Source organism: Apis dorsata, unplaced genomic scaffold (assembly GCF_000469605.1).
Source record: "Apis dorsata unplaced genomic scaffold, Apis dorsata 1.3 scaffold_935, whole genome shotgun sequence".
NCBI classification, from domain to species: Eukaryota; Metazoa; Arthropoda; class Insecta; order Hymenoptera; family Apidae; genus Apis; species Apis dorsata.
The window spans coordinates 38919-55473 of NW_006264045.1; the positions used below are offsets into that span (position 1 = coordinate 38919).

The 16555-nt window shown below is 20.0% G+C and overlaps 2 protein-coding genes across 3 annotated transcripts in view; one reads left to right on the forward strand and one right to left on the reverse strand.

Moving 5' to 3' along the window:
- The window catches only part of LOC102675383 (organic cation transporter protein-like), a 22743-nt gene extending 14440 nt beyond the window's left edge, over positions 1 to 8303 (forward strand). Inside the window, 7 exon segments of the mRNA XM_031514235.1 lie at positions 1225 to 1526; positions 3441 to 3633; positions 4641 to 4859; positions 5631 to 5845; positions 6484 to 6659; positions 6954 to 7126; positions 7952 to 8303. Of these exon segments, the coding sequence (XP_031370095.1) occupies positions 1225 to 1526; positions 3441 to 3633; positions 4641 to 4859; positions 5631 to 5845; positions 6484 to 6659; positions 6954 to 7126; positions 7952 to 8048 (1375 nt within the window). The 3' untranslated portion in view covers positions 8049 to 8303.
- A 4981-nt stretch (positions 8304 to 13284) lies between these two features.
- Positions 13285 to 16327, reverse strand: LOC102680192 (carcinine transporter-like). Of its 2 annotated transcripts, none has more exons than XM_031514236.1 (3): positions 16063 to 16327; positions 15029 to 15224; positions 13285 to 13607 (listed from the first exon to the last, which is right to left on the reverse strand). In XM_031514236.1, exons 1-3 carry the CDS (start codon positions 16278 to 16280, stop codon positions 13572 to 13574), a joined length of 450 nt encoding a protein of 149 aa, XP_031370096.1. In that variant the 5' UTR covers positions 16281 to 16327; the 3' UTR covers positions 13285 to 13571. The 2 variants fall into 2 exon arrangements, with proteins under 2 accessions (XP_031370096.1, XP_031370097.1); XM_031514237.1 differs by having other exon boundaries at positions 13285 to 13611.
- Positions 16328 to 16555: the final 228 nt, after the last annotated feature.

The window sequence follows — 16555 nt, forward strand, 5'->3', positions numbered from 1 at the left end:
TTAAATTCCCATAGTATATAAAAATATATAAATATAAATAAATTATATATATTTTAATATATATTACCATGCATATATTTTTTATATATATTTATTTATAAAAATTTCAAATTTAAAATTTTATATTATTTTTATATTACTTTGAATTTTATTTTATTTATTATATCTTTCAAATTATTAATATATTCAAACTATTAATATATGAAATAATTTCTGCAATATGTGACTCATAAAAAAAAATTAGAAAAAAAATTAATATGAAAGAAAAATTTTTTAAACTAGATATCTTAAACACAAATTTGAGCAAATGGAAATACAATTGAATAAATAACTTGAACATTCATTCAATCTCAAAATTGTTTATTAATATAAGTTTTCATAGAACGTATTATATAATGTTTTACTAATATTTAATATTTTTAAAAAAAAAATTGAAGTTAAATGCAATATATTTATTATTTACGTATCAATATAGTTATCTCTCTAATAAATTATTAACAAAAATATATTTAGACATAATGATAAATCATGATTGCAATAATGATAACTAAAAAAATTTTATAATCTGAAGTAAAATAATAAATAAATTTATAACTATAGTAATAATATATATGAAAATTATTCAATTTTATAAATCTTCTTTAAACAAAACAAAAATAAATAAAATTATAATAAAAATAAAAATTACATAGTAAGTTTATTTTAATTATTTTAATTATTAATTATATTTTAATTATTATTATTTTTATTTTTTATTATTATTTATTATTACCATTTCATCATATAAAATGCAATTATACCAATGCAATAGTACCAATTATTAAAAATAATATCAAAAAGATATTAAAAAATCATTCAATTTCATAATTCTTAATGTTATTATTATTATTTTAATTTTTATTTCTATTTTTATTCCTATATTTATATCATTAATATTATAATATATTAATTATTTTTAGCTATAATCCAAGAAATTCTTTCATTTTAATCAAAAATTTAATTTTGCAATTCTTAAATATTGTTAAATATTGTTAAATAAATTGTTAACTGTTATTTTTATTTTCTATTCCTATTATTTTATTACATATCATTATTATTATTAAAAAATATATATATAGTTTTTACAAATTAAATTTTTCAATTACATTCCAAAAAATAAATGCAAATTTCTATTTTCTTGATCTCTCATCGTTCTCAAAACTTCTTTATATTTTTGATGCATAACTGGCTTGAATCATAAAGTATCTTCTCCCATTTCTGTTTTCAGTTGGAATGGGTCTGTGACCACGCATTCCTTAGCTCAGCGGCACAATCGGCCTTCTTCGTAGGTAGCATGCTTGGAGGTTTAATATTCGGTTACATAGCCGACCATTATGGCAGAATTCCGGCGTTGGTCGCTTGCAACGCGGTCGGTTTTATCGCCTCTGTTGGCACTGCGTTTTGCGATAGTTTCTGGAGTTTCTGTCTCGCAAGATTAGTCGTTGGATCATCATTCGATAATTGCTTCAACGTGCTTTTTATTATCGGTAAGTCGTTGGAAAAATTATAATGAATACTAATAGCAAATTTATTAATCATTACATTTTATATATAAAATTTATATATATTCAGAAGAAAAAAATTTAATTAAATTAATTTGATTTCAAAAACTAAAATAAATAAAAAAGTTTATATCCAAAAATATCAGATAAGACTTATTTATTAAGTTATAAGCAATTTAATTTTATAAATAAAATAAAGATGGCGATAAAGTAGCTCTATTTATTTCTCTTCATTCAATACAAAATTAAATTGCTTATACAGTGAACTAATTTGTTCTAAAATCTTATTTATTATAACATCGTAACGTTATTCATTATAGAATATTTTCTCCATTTTAATTTAAAAAAATAAGTTTTAATAGATATTTTTGTATATCAATTTTGATATTCATATTAACATCTAGAATTATTCTTTAAATTTTTTTCTATTTTTGAAATATTCTGTGCGTTATGTATATATATAAAATAATCCGCCTAAAAAGTTACAAGCTTTTTTTTAATAATTATAGTAGATATTGAATTTTTTTTTCCATTAAATTTTTTTTTTCCAATAGGCTGATTATTTATGATACAAGAAATTTTTTTGTGATAATATAAAGAAAGAATAAAAGATCTGTTTTTTTTTAATAAAATATTAATTTCTATTTATTGAGATAACTACTGTAATACTGAATAACATTTTCTTGAAACATTTTTCATTATTCTATAATTAAAGAGTTATAATGAAATTAATATAAAAAGATTATGCTAAAACGTTAGAGAATAATTAAATAGACTTATTCTGAGATGAAATTTATTTTATTAGCATCACAATGGAGTGCATCAAGTGCTTTTTTTGTTATGGAAAATATCAAGAAAAATTAGAAATCATTTTTATTTTTAATATATGACGTAATAATATTCAATGATCACGATATGCTGTGCATAGAAAAAGTTATTATATCATAGTCGTTATTATAAGTTATTATATCAAATTGAATATCATTGTCATTATCATCAAAATAAATGTTTCTATATTAAAAATAGAAATGATTTTATAACTTTTCTTCTTGTTTTCCTTAATAAATTTGTATGATTAGATTTTCTCCTAAATTATTTTTAATTTAAATAAAAAGAATATTAACAAAAATGTATATACCATTTATTATTTATTATATATTATACCATATTATATTATAATTAATATTATAATTATTTATATTATATTATATCGCATTTTTTTAACTTTGATCATTATTATAAATATTACATTAGATTTTTTATTAATTTAATAAATACTTATATTATTTTACTCAAGAGAATTCATAGAATCATTTTTCGTCAAAAATAACTATTATTATAAAAGCACAAAATATTTTAAAAATTGAAAAATTGCATTTTTTTTAAAAACAATAAGTTTTAAAAAAGAAACAACTTTCATATTTAGTATTAAAATCTAGAAGAAATGCCTATTAAAAGTTACAAAATCGAAAAAATTAAAATTATCGAACTATTAGCAAATATTATTATCTCATATTTTATTGAATATTACGGTATATAAAAACTATTAGAGATTAACAATATAAATTCTATATGAAGAATTTGTGTGGATTAATATATATTATTATATATAATATTCAAAATAAATAAAAATAAAAATCGATATAATACATAATTTTTCAATTAAAATCAAGAATACTCATATCAAAAAATAAAAAATATTTTAATTTGAAAAATAAACATTTATATATGTATAAAAGTAATAAAATCAAGGATACTGTTGAAATAACGGAACGATATTGCTTTATCAAATAAAGAAAATATATTGCTAGAACATTTGGCAAGAATGACATCTTTTTTTATATATAGATAGATATATTTTTGACTGTAATAAAGAAAATGTCGTAAATGCGTTTTCAGTGATAGAATATGTCGGCCCGAAATATCGAACTCTTGTGGCAAATATGTCTTTTGGGCTTTATTTCGCGGCAGCTGCGAGTCTTTTACCTTGGATCGCCTATTGGATCTCAAATTGGAGGATTTTAAGCATGGTCACCGCGTGTCCTATGGTGGTCGCATTTATAGGACCATGGATTGTTCCTGAAAGTGCACGGTAATTCGATTAACATCCAAATTATCAAAATATTATATATAAATATATATTTATTATACATGATTAGATATATTTGAAATATATCTTATATTATTATCATAATATTTATTATACATGAATATTACATGAATATTATTCGAGTATGAATATGAGATTACATAAAATTAAATTTATTTTACAAATATATTTAATTTTTACAAAATAAGAATTAGAAATTCAGAATGAAAAAATAATTATTTTTTTATTATCTTAGTTTTTTTAAATAGGAAAATATATATATATTATATTTTTAATTTTTTTAATTTTTTTGATAATAAATTTTAATGATTTTATGATTTTTTCATGATTTATTTCTTTTATCTCAAAAATTATGAAATGTTTAAATTAAGAAAATATTAAAATATGTCTATAATTATATAATATATATACTATAATTATAACTATAATAATGTATATAAATTCAATACATTTCATTTTATTTCATTTCTTTTATTTTTATCTTTAATATTTTTTTTTTTATATTTCGTGATTCTTTTAATGTTAATTGAACTAATTTGAATTTTGCTTCTTTATGAAAATTTTGATATTAAAATTTGAAGATTTAAAAATTTTAAATTATCTATGAATAAATCTATTCGATAATTATTCGCATGACTGGTTATTCGATTTTGCAAAAAAAGAAAAAATATTTCAAGATCAACTTCTTTTTCTCAATGAGACACACTTTTTACTGTACTTTGTAAGCGAATGATTAATCACATCTGAAGTTCGATAATCTCCGATGTAATGCTATTCACATTTATAAAAAAGAAGATATTTAATAAAATATTTAATAAAATTTAATAAGTATTTAATACCCATTGAAAAAGATCATTTTTATCAAAATATTTATATATATAATATATATATAATTATATAATATACAATATATAAGATTTAGATTTTTAAGATTGTTTTTATACCAGTTTTATATCAGTTTTATTTGCATATCTCATATATTTTCACAGTTGGTATATAACCAGTGGAAGAATTGACAAAGCGATTGAGATGCTAAAGAAGTTTGCGAAAGTGAATGGCAAGGAGGTGAAACAGGAAATATTTGATGAATTCGAAAAAAGTTGCAGGATGTCAAACGAGAAGGATCAATCGCATAATCAATATACCGTCCTGCATCTCTTTAAACTGCCGCGACTCGGTCGTATCACTATCATGCTCATTGTTTATTGGTAAGTCAATTTTTTTGATATTAATCGGTAATAAATATTAAAAAATTATAAATTTTCATTTATTAATTTTTAATATCATTTTAGAAAAAAATTAATTGAAATTATAAATATTAAAAATAATTTTATTTTTATTTTTAATTTCAATTAATTTTAATTCTTAAATTTATTTTTATTCATTTAGTTTTTTATTTTTAGAAAAAGAAAACTCTTTGAAATCATATTAAAAAATAGCAAAAAAAATAAGGAAATAATATTTTTGAAAATAAAATTATAAATGTTAAATAAATGTTTAATAAATGTTAAATGTTAAATAACTGTATATACAAAAAAATATAATAAATCTAAAAATATAATAAACTTATTTTATTAATGTATGTGTTGAATTAAAAAAAATTCTTAGTTAATTAAAGATTAATGATTAATAATTAATAATCATAAAATTTATATTACAATTAATTATAAGTATATTAGTTAATTATAAGTATATTATAGTTAAGTATATAAATTAAAAAATTACCTCGTTTTAAATCATTATATCTATTCCTCATAACTATTACTATAAAAATAACATTGAAATAAATTATCATAAAATAGTCATAAATTACTAGAGAATAGATATTATGAATATTTTATATGGATTATTAAGTATTGTTCATGTAGTATCTAAGTATATATAATTAATATGGACAAAGTGCAAACAAAGCTCGTGAGGATTTATAAACGATCGCGAAACCTGCTGATTTATCTATGATAGGATTGACTTTTTTCTAGGCTGCTGATGGTGTGGGTGTTCGATGGTCACGTTTGGAACATGAAACTTTTAGATCCTGACGTTTTCATGTCCTTCTCTTTGGCTTCTCTAACGGAACTTCCGGCGGCCGTATTACTTGCCCTTTTCCTCGATAGATGGGGCAGACGATGGATGGGTTTCGCATCAATGTTCCTCTGTGGCATTTTCTCCTTTGTTGCCCTTTCCACTCCTGCTGGTAAGTCTTTTTTTTTTATTCCTTTTTTTCTTTTTTTTTTATAAATAGCTTATCAATTATTCAATAAAATATGAAAAATATAAGTTAATTAAAAAAAATAAAATCTGATTTATCGATGTCGATTTAAAATATTTAAGAAATTAAAACTTTCTGATAAAAAAATTATTTTCTTATTATAAATAATTATAATATTTTAACATGTTGTTATTATATTCAAAAATATTATATTTAAAAATAAAATTTTTTTAAATTAAATTTTAAAATCGGAATTTTTTCAATGATTATTATTGATCATCCGAAAATTCTATTTATAATAATCTATCTTAATAATCGTTGCGAAATATATAAAGATTTTTGAAAACTTAAATAAGTATATCATTCATTATTATTACATATGAAATAGATCATTGAATGTGAAAAAAAAAAATCTTTCTATTCAAATTTTTTTTCTTTCTTTCATTTCTTTAATTGTTTAAATTTAATCAAGAATCCGCTCATTAATAGTATTATTATACAACAATATGTATACTCAAAGGGATGACATTTGATTTTTAACTGGACCAAGCATGGATCGGTCGCGTATATCGTGCGTGGAATGCGGCATTCATGGCATTTACATATTTCTCAACTTGTTCAAGGCCCACCAACGGTCGCTATGGCGATCATAGCACGTCTTGGAGTGAATGTCGCGGCGAATATTGGTTTCCAATATGCAGCTGAAATGCTGCCTACCGTAGTGCGAGCCCAAGGTGTATCTTTGATCCATATTATCGGTTATGTCGCTCATATTTTAGGACCATACATTATTTATTTGGTAAGTGTGTAAGTGTTATTTATTTTGTAAGTGAATCGAAATATCTTTTAATTTGTTTTATATTTATAATATATAAAAAATTCAAAAGTCAATTAGCTTTTGTTCTAACTAATATTGATTTAATGAAAACAAATAATTAATTTTAATTAAAATTAGTATTTTTTTAATAAAGTAATATGTATCTATTAAGAATATAGACAAGTATAAAAAAAAATATTTCGATTAGTTCTGAATTATATAAAAATATCGAAATAAAAATATCGAAGTAAAAATATTTCTTTTTACTCTATTTAGGCTGACATCGATGCTGCTTTACCCCTCATTGCCCTTGGTCTATTGTCTTTTATACATTCCTTCCTGACCCTTGGCTTGCCGGAAACTCTGAATCAAGAACTTCCAGAAACCCTCCAGGAAGGTAATGACTTTGGAAAAGAACAAAGCTTCTGGTGGATTCCATGTATATCCTCGTAAGTTATATTATTTGTATATTTTGTTATTTTAATATTGAATAATATAAAAATATATATATATGTTATATAATGATATAAATATAATTTATTAAAATTATTCATTTGTTTGAATACTTTTAGTTGGTTCTTAAATATAATTTTACATAATCTATTTTATTTTATTTTCGATGAGCCATATTATAAAATTAGAATAACAAATATTGATTAAAAAGGAAAAACAAATAAGTATTTTCCATTGTCTTCTTATGATATGTAATTTTATATAAAATATTTTATAATAAATATCTTTTGATCAATTATATAGGATGTTAATATATTCGTAGGATGAATATGGAGAATCGATTTAAAGCAAATAAAAAAATTGATGTATAAAAATATCAATTAAGATTTACTTATTAAATTATAAGCATTCTAAATTTGCATTTAAATGAAATAAGATGCAGATAAAATAGGATGACTATCACACACTTTCTCTCGCTTCACTTAATGCAAATTGTTTATAATTTAATAAATAAACTTGATAATTTAATAAATGAACTTAATAATAAGCTTACATTTTTGTGTATTATATTGTATATTAAAATTTTTATATTTTTATTTAACTTCTTAAATGGATTCTGCAAACATGTCTCACAATAATTTATATATAAGTATATTAGGTACATTTAAATTCAGTATTGAACATATATTAAATCTAATGCATTCTTCCTTTTAATATCCAATAAAAATAATACTATATATATATATATTATATTTTATATTATTATGAGCAATATATAATTCCAAGAAATATCAATTGTAAATTTTCTTAAATTTTTACAGAAGTAAAATGTTGAAGAAATCTTATAGAAAGAAGAAAGGTCTCTCGAATCCAGCCTTCACTGGTAGTGTTCAAAAGATCGACTGCACTAGATTATAGCGACTGATTGAATTATATGAAATTTACCAAATCCTTTGTAAATATAGTTATTAAACGTGCGAGTGTGATGTTAGATGTTAAGATATTGTGCATGTATTGAAAAATTGTTGAGAGATGTAGAAAAAAATTGTTTGTCAATTGTTTTTGTTGTCAATTGTTGAATTAATAACAACGAAGTGGAAAAGACAAAAATCATTAAATTCTAAAAAATATAGTTTTAATTAATTAAAAAAAAGAAGAAAAGAAAAATGAAAAGCATTTAATGTATAAGTATATTATATATAGGCACATTTAAATTCAGTATTGAATATATATTAAATCTATGTCTTCCTTTTATAAAAATAATATACTATAGTAATATATATTTATCCAACTTATATCATAAAATTAGAAACAAATCTAATTTTCTTGCATTTTTTACAAATGTTGTTAAGTTTCAAAGTTTTTTCGTTAAAATTTTGATAAATAAGAAAATAGATATTAGGAGATATTATACTTTACTTAAATTGATTTATTTATAACAAATGACAAATGATGAGATTCAAATGTACTTTTGATATGTTGTTGAACCATCAACTTGTCTCGTTTATACCGAGAATTATCTTTATATTTAGTAATATAAATAATTCACGAATAGTCGAAACTTCGATTCGAGAAATCGATTAAAAATATTTTAAAAATAAAATAATTTACATTTGCTCGATCAATATAATTTTTCATTCTTGATTTATTCTTTAATGCGTTCAAAATATTCGATATAATTTTCAAAAAAGATATGAATTAATTTTGTTATTTATTAATATATTTATATGCTTCACTTTTTTTCAGTATTATTATATTTAATCAAAAAATATTTTTTAGTAAGAATATTACTTCTTATTAAATATGAATCGAATCATTATGAAACGCATTAATATAAATAATAATTATAATTCATTAATAAATATTAATACATTAGATATTGTGATTTCCATTTGAAAGAATTTCCATTGGAAAGAAAAAATTTATTTAGTTTCATAGCATCCATAATAATTTATAAATAGAAATTTTTTTCTATTTATATAAATATTTAAAATAAAAACATATTTGATATGTTAATTATAATTTTAATATTTCTAATTATTTGCTGCAACAATGATACATGTAACTTTTAATTATTACTGGTATTTTTTTTTATTTTAAAAATAAAATTTTGCATGTTTTCAATTTATTTTCAATTTAAAAAATTTTTTTTTTATTTTAATACGAGGTTTTTATGTATTATAAGAGACTTTAAACACGTACGTGTCAAATACGAGTATATTCGCATATAATTGGCATGATGTCAACATGTTAAAATCGTTTCTTCTAAAATGATTTTTAAGTTATAATATATCTATATCATATTTAACAACAAATAAACAATTTATTATTTTTCAAAATAATATTCAAATTATTCATAATTATTACATAAAATATATTTCAATTAAATTTAATCAAAATCAAAATGTATAATGTTTAATTATTATATATATATTAAAATTTCATATAACAAACAAAATATCGATTAAAAAATTTTGAAATATTTAAAATAATATTTAAATGCTGCTTCAAACAAATCGAAACTTTATCTCGAGTTCGACTATAAATAGTAAAAAATTTTCATCCGTGAAAAGATATATAATTTCTTCTTTTCAATCCTCCGATATCAATCTTCAACAGCAGAATGCTCAAACTATTAACAATTTCCAACGATGATTCTAGCAATTAGAATTATTTAATCGTTAGAATCATCCACGTACTTATGAGACTAGTCCCTGCTTTTAGTTCCCAATAATTAAAATTCACTATTAAATTATAGTAAATATCATTATTCTTTGTTGCATATATGTGACATTAAATTATTTTTCAAAATATGAGATTCTTCGAAACATTCTTTGTTTTAACTGTATATAATTATTTGAATCTTCAATGTTAAAGTAAGAAAGTATAAAATAAATTAATTATTAATTCGATTCCTTTTATAACACAATAGATAATATTGATTCAATCGTTTTTAAATTTTAAATTCACGTTTAATACAATATTGGATAATAATTATAACAACTTTAATGTGTTAATTAAAAATATATTTTTATCTATTTTGTTGATAAATAATATAACATTCTTATTATTTATCATTAGAATAACATTGTTATTAGAAATTTTTGTTTTTGTACCAATAATTTTTATTCCAATTTTCAAATATTAATGTCTAATTTTTCTGATATAATATATAATATAATAATATAATATAATTAATTAAAACGTAAAAAAAAATTTAACAAATTTATTATAAAGTTGTTGCAATTTTTTCCAATACTATATCTTATAACATATGTTATCATTATTATAAATCTTTTAAGACAAAACTAGATATATAATCATAAAGTACAATTGAGCAAAATAAATTAATGTATTTAATTTTAATGAGATTTAATATTTTATTTTTGTTTAAAAAATACATTAATGTGTGAGTAAATAAAACCAAAATTATTTTTTGCATCGAGATTTATATAAAGTTTTTATTTTCTGATTTAATACCATAGAATTTTGAATAAAGTATAAATGAAGTAAATAAATAATTAAAAAAACACATAAGTCAGATATTTTTTAAATTAATTGTATTATTATTGGTAAAATGACGAAACATTGATCGTCAAATAATGGCACAATTTGCTTACACAATACTTTTCTTTCTTCTTTTTCTTTCTAAATCATAGAAACATGTTCAAACTTATTTTTTTTTTAAATTTACATAAATTAGCTTTGGATAGAGAAGATCAGTAATTTGTGCTTAATGAAAAATTATAATTATTTAAAATTTAAAAATTTTTTTTAATATGCTTTTTTTATATTTTTAAAAAATCAAAACAGAAACTAATTTCATTAATGTTTATATTTGATGCCATATAAATGAAACATTCGAAAGAAGAATCAATATTTTTAATTAATATTGTTAAGTCATTACTTAAAATACATGTGCATATAAAACTTTTTCTTTTTCTGTGAAGAAAAGTTATTTAAATGTATTGTTTTCTGAGAAAAAATTTGTTAAGTATATTTCAATAAAACAAAAATTAAAAAACATTGAAAAAGTAAAGATTTAACATTTTTAATTATCAAATTAGCACCAATTACTGTATGTACAACTCAAATATAAATTATATCGTATTAAAATTATAATATTAAAATATAATAATAAAATTTATACATAGGAACAATTATTTCGTTCTTGCGTCTTTTATTACATAAGGCAGACTTTATAATTAAGATTTGTAACTATTTAAATGATAAAAAAATAGTAATTAATTAAGTAAGTAATACAAAAATAACAGGTACGATTTTCACATAGAAAAATCGTTAGATTAATCTTCCGATAAGATTATTTTAGCTATGAAATACAATTTTTCCTATTTCTTGTGCATTTTTAGCTGAATTTTTATTAGAAATTAAAATATGATTTCTGATAACAAGGTAAATTCCAAAAATCTTGTTCCTTTCCGAATTCTTCTTCTTGTTTAATGGTCTGAGGAAGATTCTGTCTTACAGTTTCTGGGAGAAATAAAACAAATGCAGCACCCAAGCAGGATACCATATTGATTATCAACATTGGAAATCCTTCCCAAATTTTAGTCTAATAAACAAATGAAATAAATTATTAATAAATTAATTAAATATTTAATTAAATATTTTCTTTCATTTTCAAATTATTATTTTTTTAACAGCCACAAAAATTTATCTATAATTTCAAACATGTCAAATAAAAAATTTCTACAAAAAATTTTATATTTGGAAAAGAATAATAATTTTTTATAAATGAAACAAAATTTATTTATTTTTTTATTTAAATTTTTAATTGATTTTTTCAATCAATTAAATTATTATTAAACTAATAAAGTAATTAAGTATTTGATTTATTTATTAATTAAAAGTTAGAATAATAAAGAGATGATATATATTTTTTCAAAGAATGTGATATTATATTTAAATTTTGAATTCTTTGTAATTTCGTGATTATTTTTTAATGATAAAAATATTTTATTTTACACTTTTAAATATATTGTTAATTACAAAAGTCTTCACCTTATAAGAATTCAATTATAAATTATGTTATCAAAATTTTTTCCATAATTTTTTTTTATATGAAACATTATTAATATATAGATGATAATGTTTTATATGCATTTTTTTTTGTTAAAATATCGAAAGAATATTTCGAAAGACTGAAATTAGTTCTTATTAAATTATTAATATTATTTTTTGAAATATAATTTTGTTTTTTAAAATTTAATAATTTCGTAATAATATGATGTAAAAAAATTTGAAACTACAAATGTATTCAGGTTTTATTATTCTGTTTTATTATTCTGATATCAAAAATATTTTCAGACCAAGTTATATATAAAAAAAATGATGAAAAATTAGAAATTCAATATTTCAATATTTCAATATTTTATTACGCTAATCAAGGAGATTTCAACTTTTTATGTTGAAAAATAAATGCATGATCCATTATATATTTATTCAAATTTTCATTAGAATCAGATTTTTTAAAATTAGTCAATTTGTAAAATAAGATTTGTGTGCAAATCTTTCTGCAAGATTTCTGTATTCTGATTGACTGTATAATATGCGTATAGAGAAAATTTCATGAAAAAAATTTAGATTAAAACAACAAATTAAATATAAAATATTGAAAAAAATTCATAATAAAAAAGATTTTTTTATTAATAAATTAATTTCATTAATAATAGATAATAATAATAAGAAAATTATTGTATGTTGTTCATATTACGTTAATGAAATATTAAAGATTTATGGAATGAAGATAAATATTAATAAATTCAATGTAATTAATGTTAATTATTAAATTATCGATATAGTTATTATTATAGAAAAATTAAAATTTCAATATTAATTTAAATGAATTTTATATTATTTTAAAAGATTAAAATTTAAATAAAATCACTATTCACAATTTAATTGTTAATTCTAACTTCTAATTTCTGATCTCTTTCTCTTAGATTATAAGAAAATTATTAATAATAATTAGTAATTAATTAAAAATGTAATTATCATTCAATCAAAAAGTTTATCATAGATTAATCAGAATCATCAGAAAAATCAATATCAATAAATTCATCATTTTGAATAATAAGAAAATTATGAATTAATTATTAAATGAAGTATATCAAAATTATATCACACGTTCTGAAGATTATCTTTTACAAAATGAAAACTTCAACTTATCGATTAAGAATCATTTCATCTAATTAAATCGCTTACCGATAATCAAAGGAATATTGATACAATTATCAAATGCGAGTCCAGTGAGGAATCTGCAAATGGCGAATGACCAAAAACTATTCGCGCTAGCAGTGGCGATGGAACTGAGAAGGGCTATACTGTTGCAGAATATCAACGCGATTCGACTCTTGTGATTCGCAATCCAACCGACTAGAAAGCCACCAACGATAGATCCGCAGAAAAAAATGGCCTATGCTATTGATATGAGATATTCACGGTTGCATACCTAATCTAGCTAATCAGCAAGAGCTTAGAGTTAATTAGCGAGAAAAAAAGAAAATTATATAATTATATTAGAAAAAAAGGTTTCTCGTTGATTTCGATGATTTTAAAATATGTTACAACAGAGATTTTAAATAACTTTTTTTTATCGATTATATAACCCATCTTAATTTTCGAGATAATCTTGAGATATTTAATTAAAAAATGATAATTTACTAAATTAAATCTTTATTAAATTAAATACGTGTATCTTTGTGATGTTTATGAGCGTAAATATGTCATTATCCTTTTTTGATATAAATACGTATAATGAATGAATCGATCAGAAATTATGATGTTATGAATTATGATGGGTTTAAAATATCTTAATATCATTTCAAGTTTGAGTATTTAAATCTGCGAAGAATATAATGTACTTCTTAGCCAGGAGGAGAAAAAAAAATATATTATATAATTTTAGTTTTGAATTTTCTTTTTTTAGTTTGATTATTAATAAAATTAATAAAAAATTTTTGAGATAAAATTGTCAAATTCTACCTATATATGCGTGTTTTCAGCAATATGTGCATCACCATGTGAATATCTATAATTTCTATCATAAGTATTCAAAATATAATAACTGTTTGATAAATTGATAAATTGATCAAAAACTTTCTTATAAAAGTTTTTGATCAATTTATCAATATTAAATTATATAATAAACTAATAAATTATATAATATAACTAGATACTAAAAATGATACTGGTATTCATAATTTCAATAATTTCGATCACTTAAGGATTATTTTATATTTTATTATTTTATTTTCGCATGGTAAAAAATTATTCAAAATCCTATCCTCTATAATATATTTCAAAATTATTGGTCTCTTTTTTTAAATAATTATCGGAAATTGTATTTTATTATAATATTTTTGGAATTCCTTTTTTTTAAATTATATATATATATATAATATAAATATAATATAAATATATAAATAATATAAATTAATATAAACATTGAAAATTTCAAATAAATTAAATAATAAATTTTTCTGAATTTTAAAATATTCAACATTATAAAAAATAATATAATTAATATACAATTTATAATATATTATTTTTTGAAATTGTAAGTAATTATTTCTGTAAGTTTGAAATATAAATATTTTTCAACTAGTATCATTGAATCATTTTTGATCTTAAAATGCAAAAATATTATACATCCAAAAATATAATTTAGTAATTACATAAAATGTGTAAAAATCAAAAATATTTTAATATTAAAATAAAAATATTTTCATAAAGCTTAAAAATAGAATTCATAATATTTTGAAATAGAAAATATCGAATTAAATCGAACTTTCAAACTTGGAAAATACTATAACTTTCAATTTCAAACTTGGAAAATAATATAGATAACAAAAATAAAAATAATATAGATACTTCACCTCAGTTCCTATGCTAGAATATGAAATCTTTATGAAATTGTATTCCCATTGAGTACATTCCACTGTTCTATTTGTTTGGAATTTTAATGAACGTGGATCTTTGCTGCTCTTCAGGATTTCCTTGAAGTCTAGATCCTTCCAATAACATTGATCGTAATAAAAATACTCGTTCGTTAGTGGAATTGCTATTTGAATTCTAAACAATTATTATGATTTCAATTTCAATATGAATCATTGACTTAAATTCTTGAGTTGATCCAAATCGCATCATATTTTAACATGCTTAAGAATCCGCCAAGTAAATTATAAAAAAAAGTTACTCGGTATGATAATTGATAATATCAAGATCAAAGTAATTGAAATCTATATAATATATAATAGTAGCCAAAAAATTTTAATGACTTATTGAAAAAGAAAAAAAACAATTCAAATATAAAATTTTGTTTTTTTTTTTTATCTAATTATTTCTTCGTTTGTATTTGAATCGCAAATAATAAATTTGTATCAATAACAATGTAACAATAAATTTGTACTATTTTGGTGCATAAACTATAATTTGAACAATACAAAAGATAAATCTCAATCATTATATTGATAATATGATATTGATATGTATATATTATTATTATAGTAACAGTATGTGTTATTAATATAACAGTATGTGTATTAATATATTAATGAATTTTTGAAATAAATTATTAATTTTTTAAATAATTTAATTTGTAATATTTATGAAGTATTTTTCATGTAGTATTTTTTATGATATAATTAATTCAGATAAGGTAAATATATTAATGTGTAATATATAAAATAAATAATATGTGTATTTGATGAATGATTCAATCCTTTATCGCAATGACATTTTTTAAAAAATTAAATTAAATAAATAAATTTAAAAAGTAATAAAAGTGTTACAATTACAAAAAAATGTGGCAATTAAAAAAAAATTAAAAAACAGTAATCTAATTTTTAGAGATAACTTTCCTTATTTATTATTTGTTCTATATATTTTCTTTATTTCTATATATACTTACTTCTCTTCTTGAGTAAAGTTCGAATTTGTTAATTCATCTATTTTGCACCAATATTCCGTCGGGGTAATTGTAATAAAAAATTGTGAGAAATATAGGAACGCATATGTCATACTATAAGGTAACAATGACAATAACAATAACCACTGGTATCTTCCATAATCTCCGACATACGGCAAAACATCGTCAAAGTTTTCCAACTTTGGCCTTAATCGGGTCATTTCAGTTGGCCTTATGGAATTGTTTGAACTCTAAATGATTCTTCATTTTGTTGGAACAATCATGTATATAATAAAATTATATAATAAAAAAAATATGTATATAATAAAATTATTCTACGAAAAAAAAATGGATAATCCAAAATAATTGAGAAAATATTTCAACAATATTTAATTTTTTAAATTTATTTTTTCTTAGAAAATTGTTAAACATGTATATATAGGAAAAAATAAAAAAATAGTATTAAACTTTGCTGGTAAATACTTCCTTTTCAATA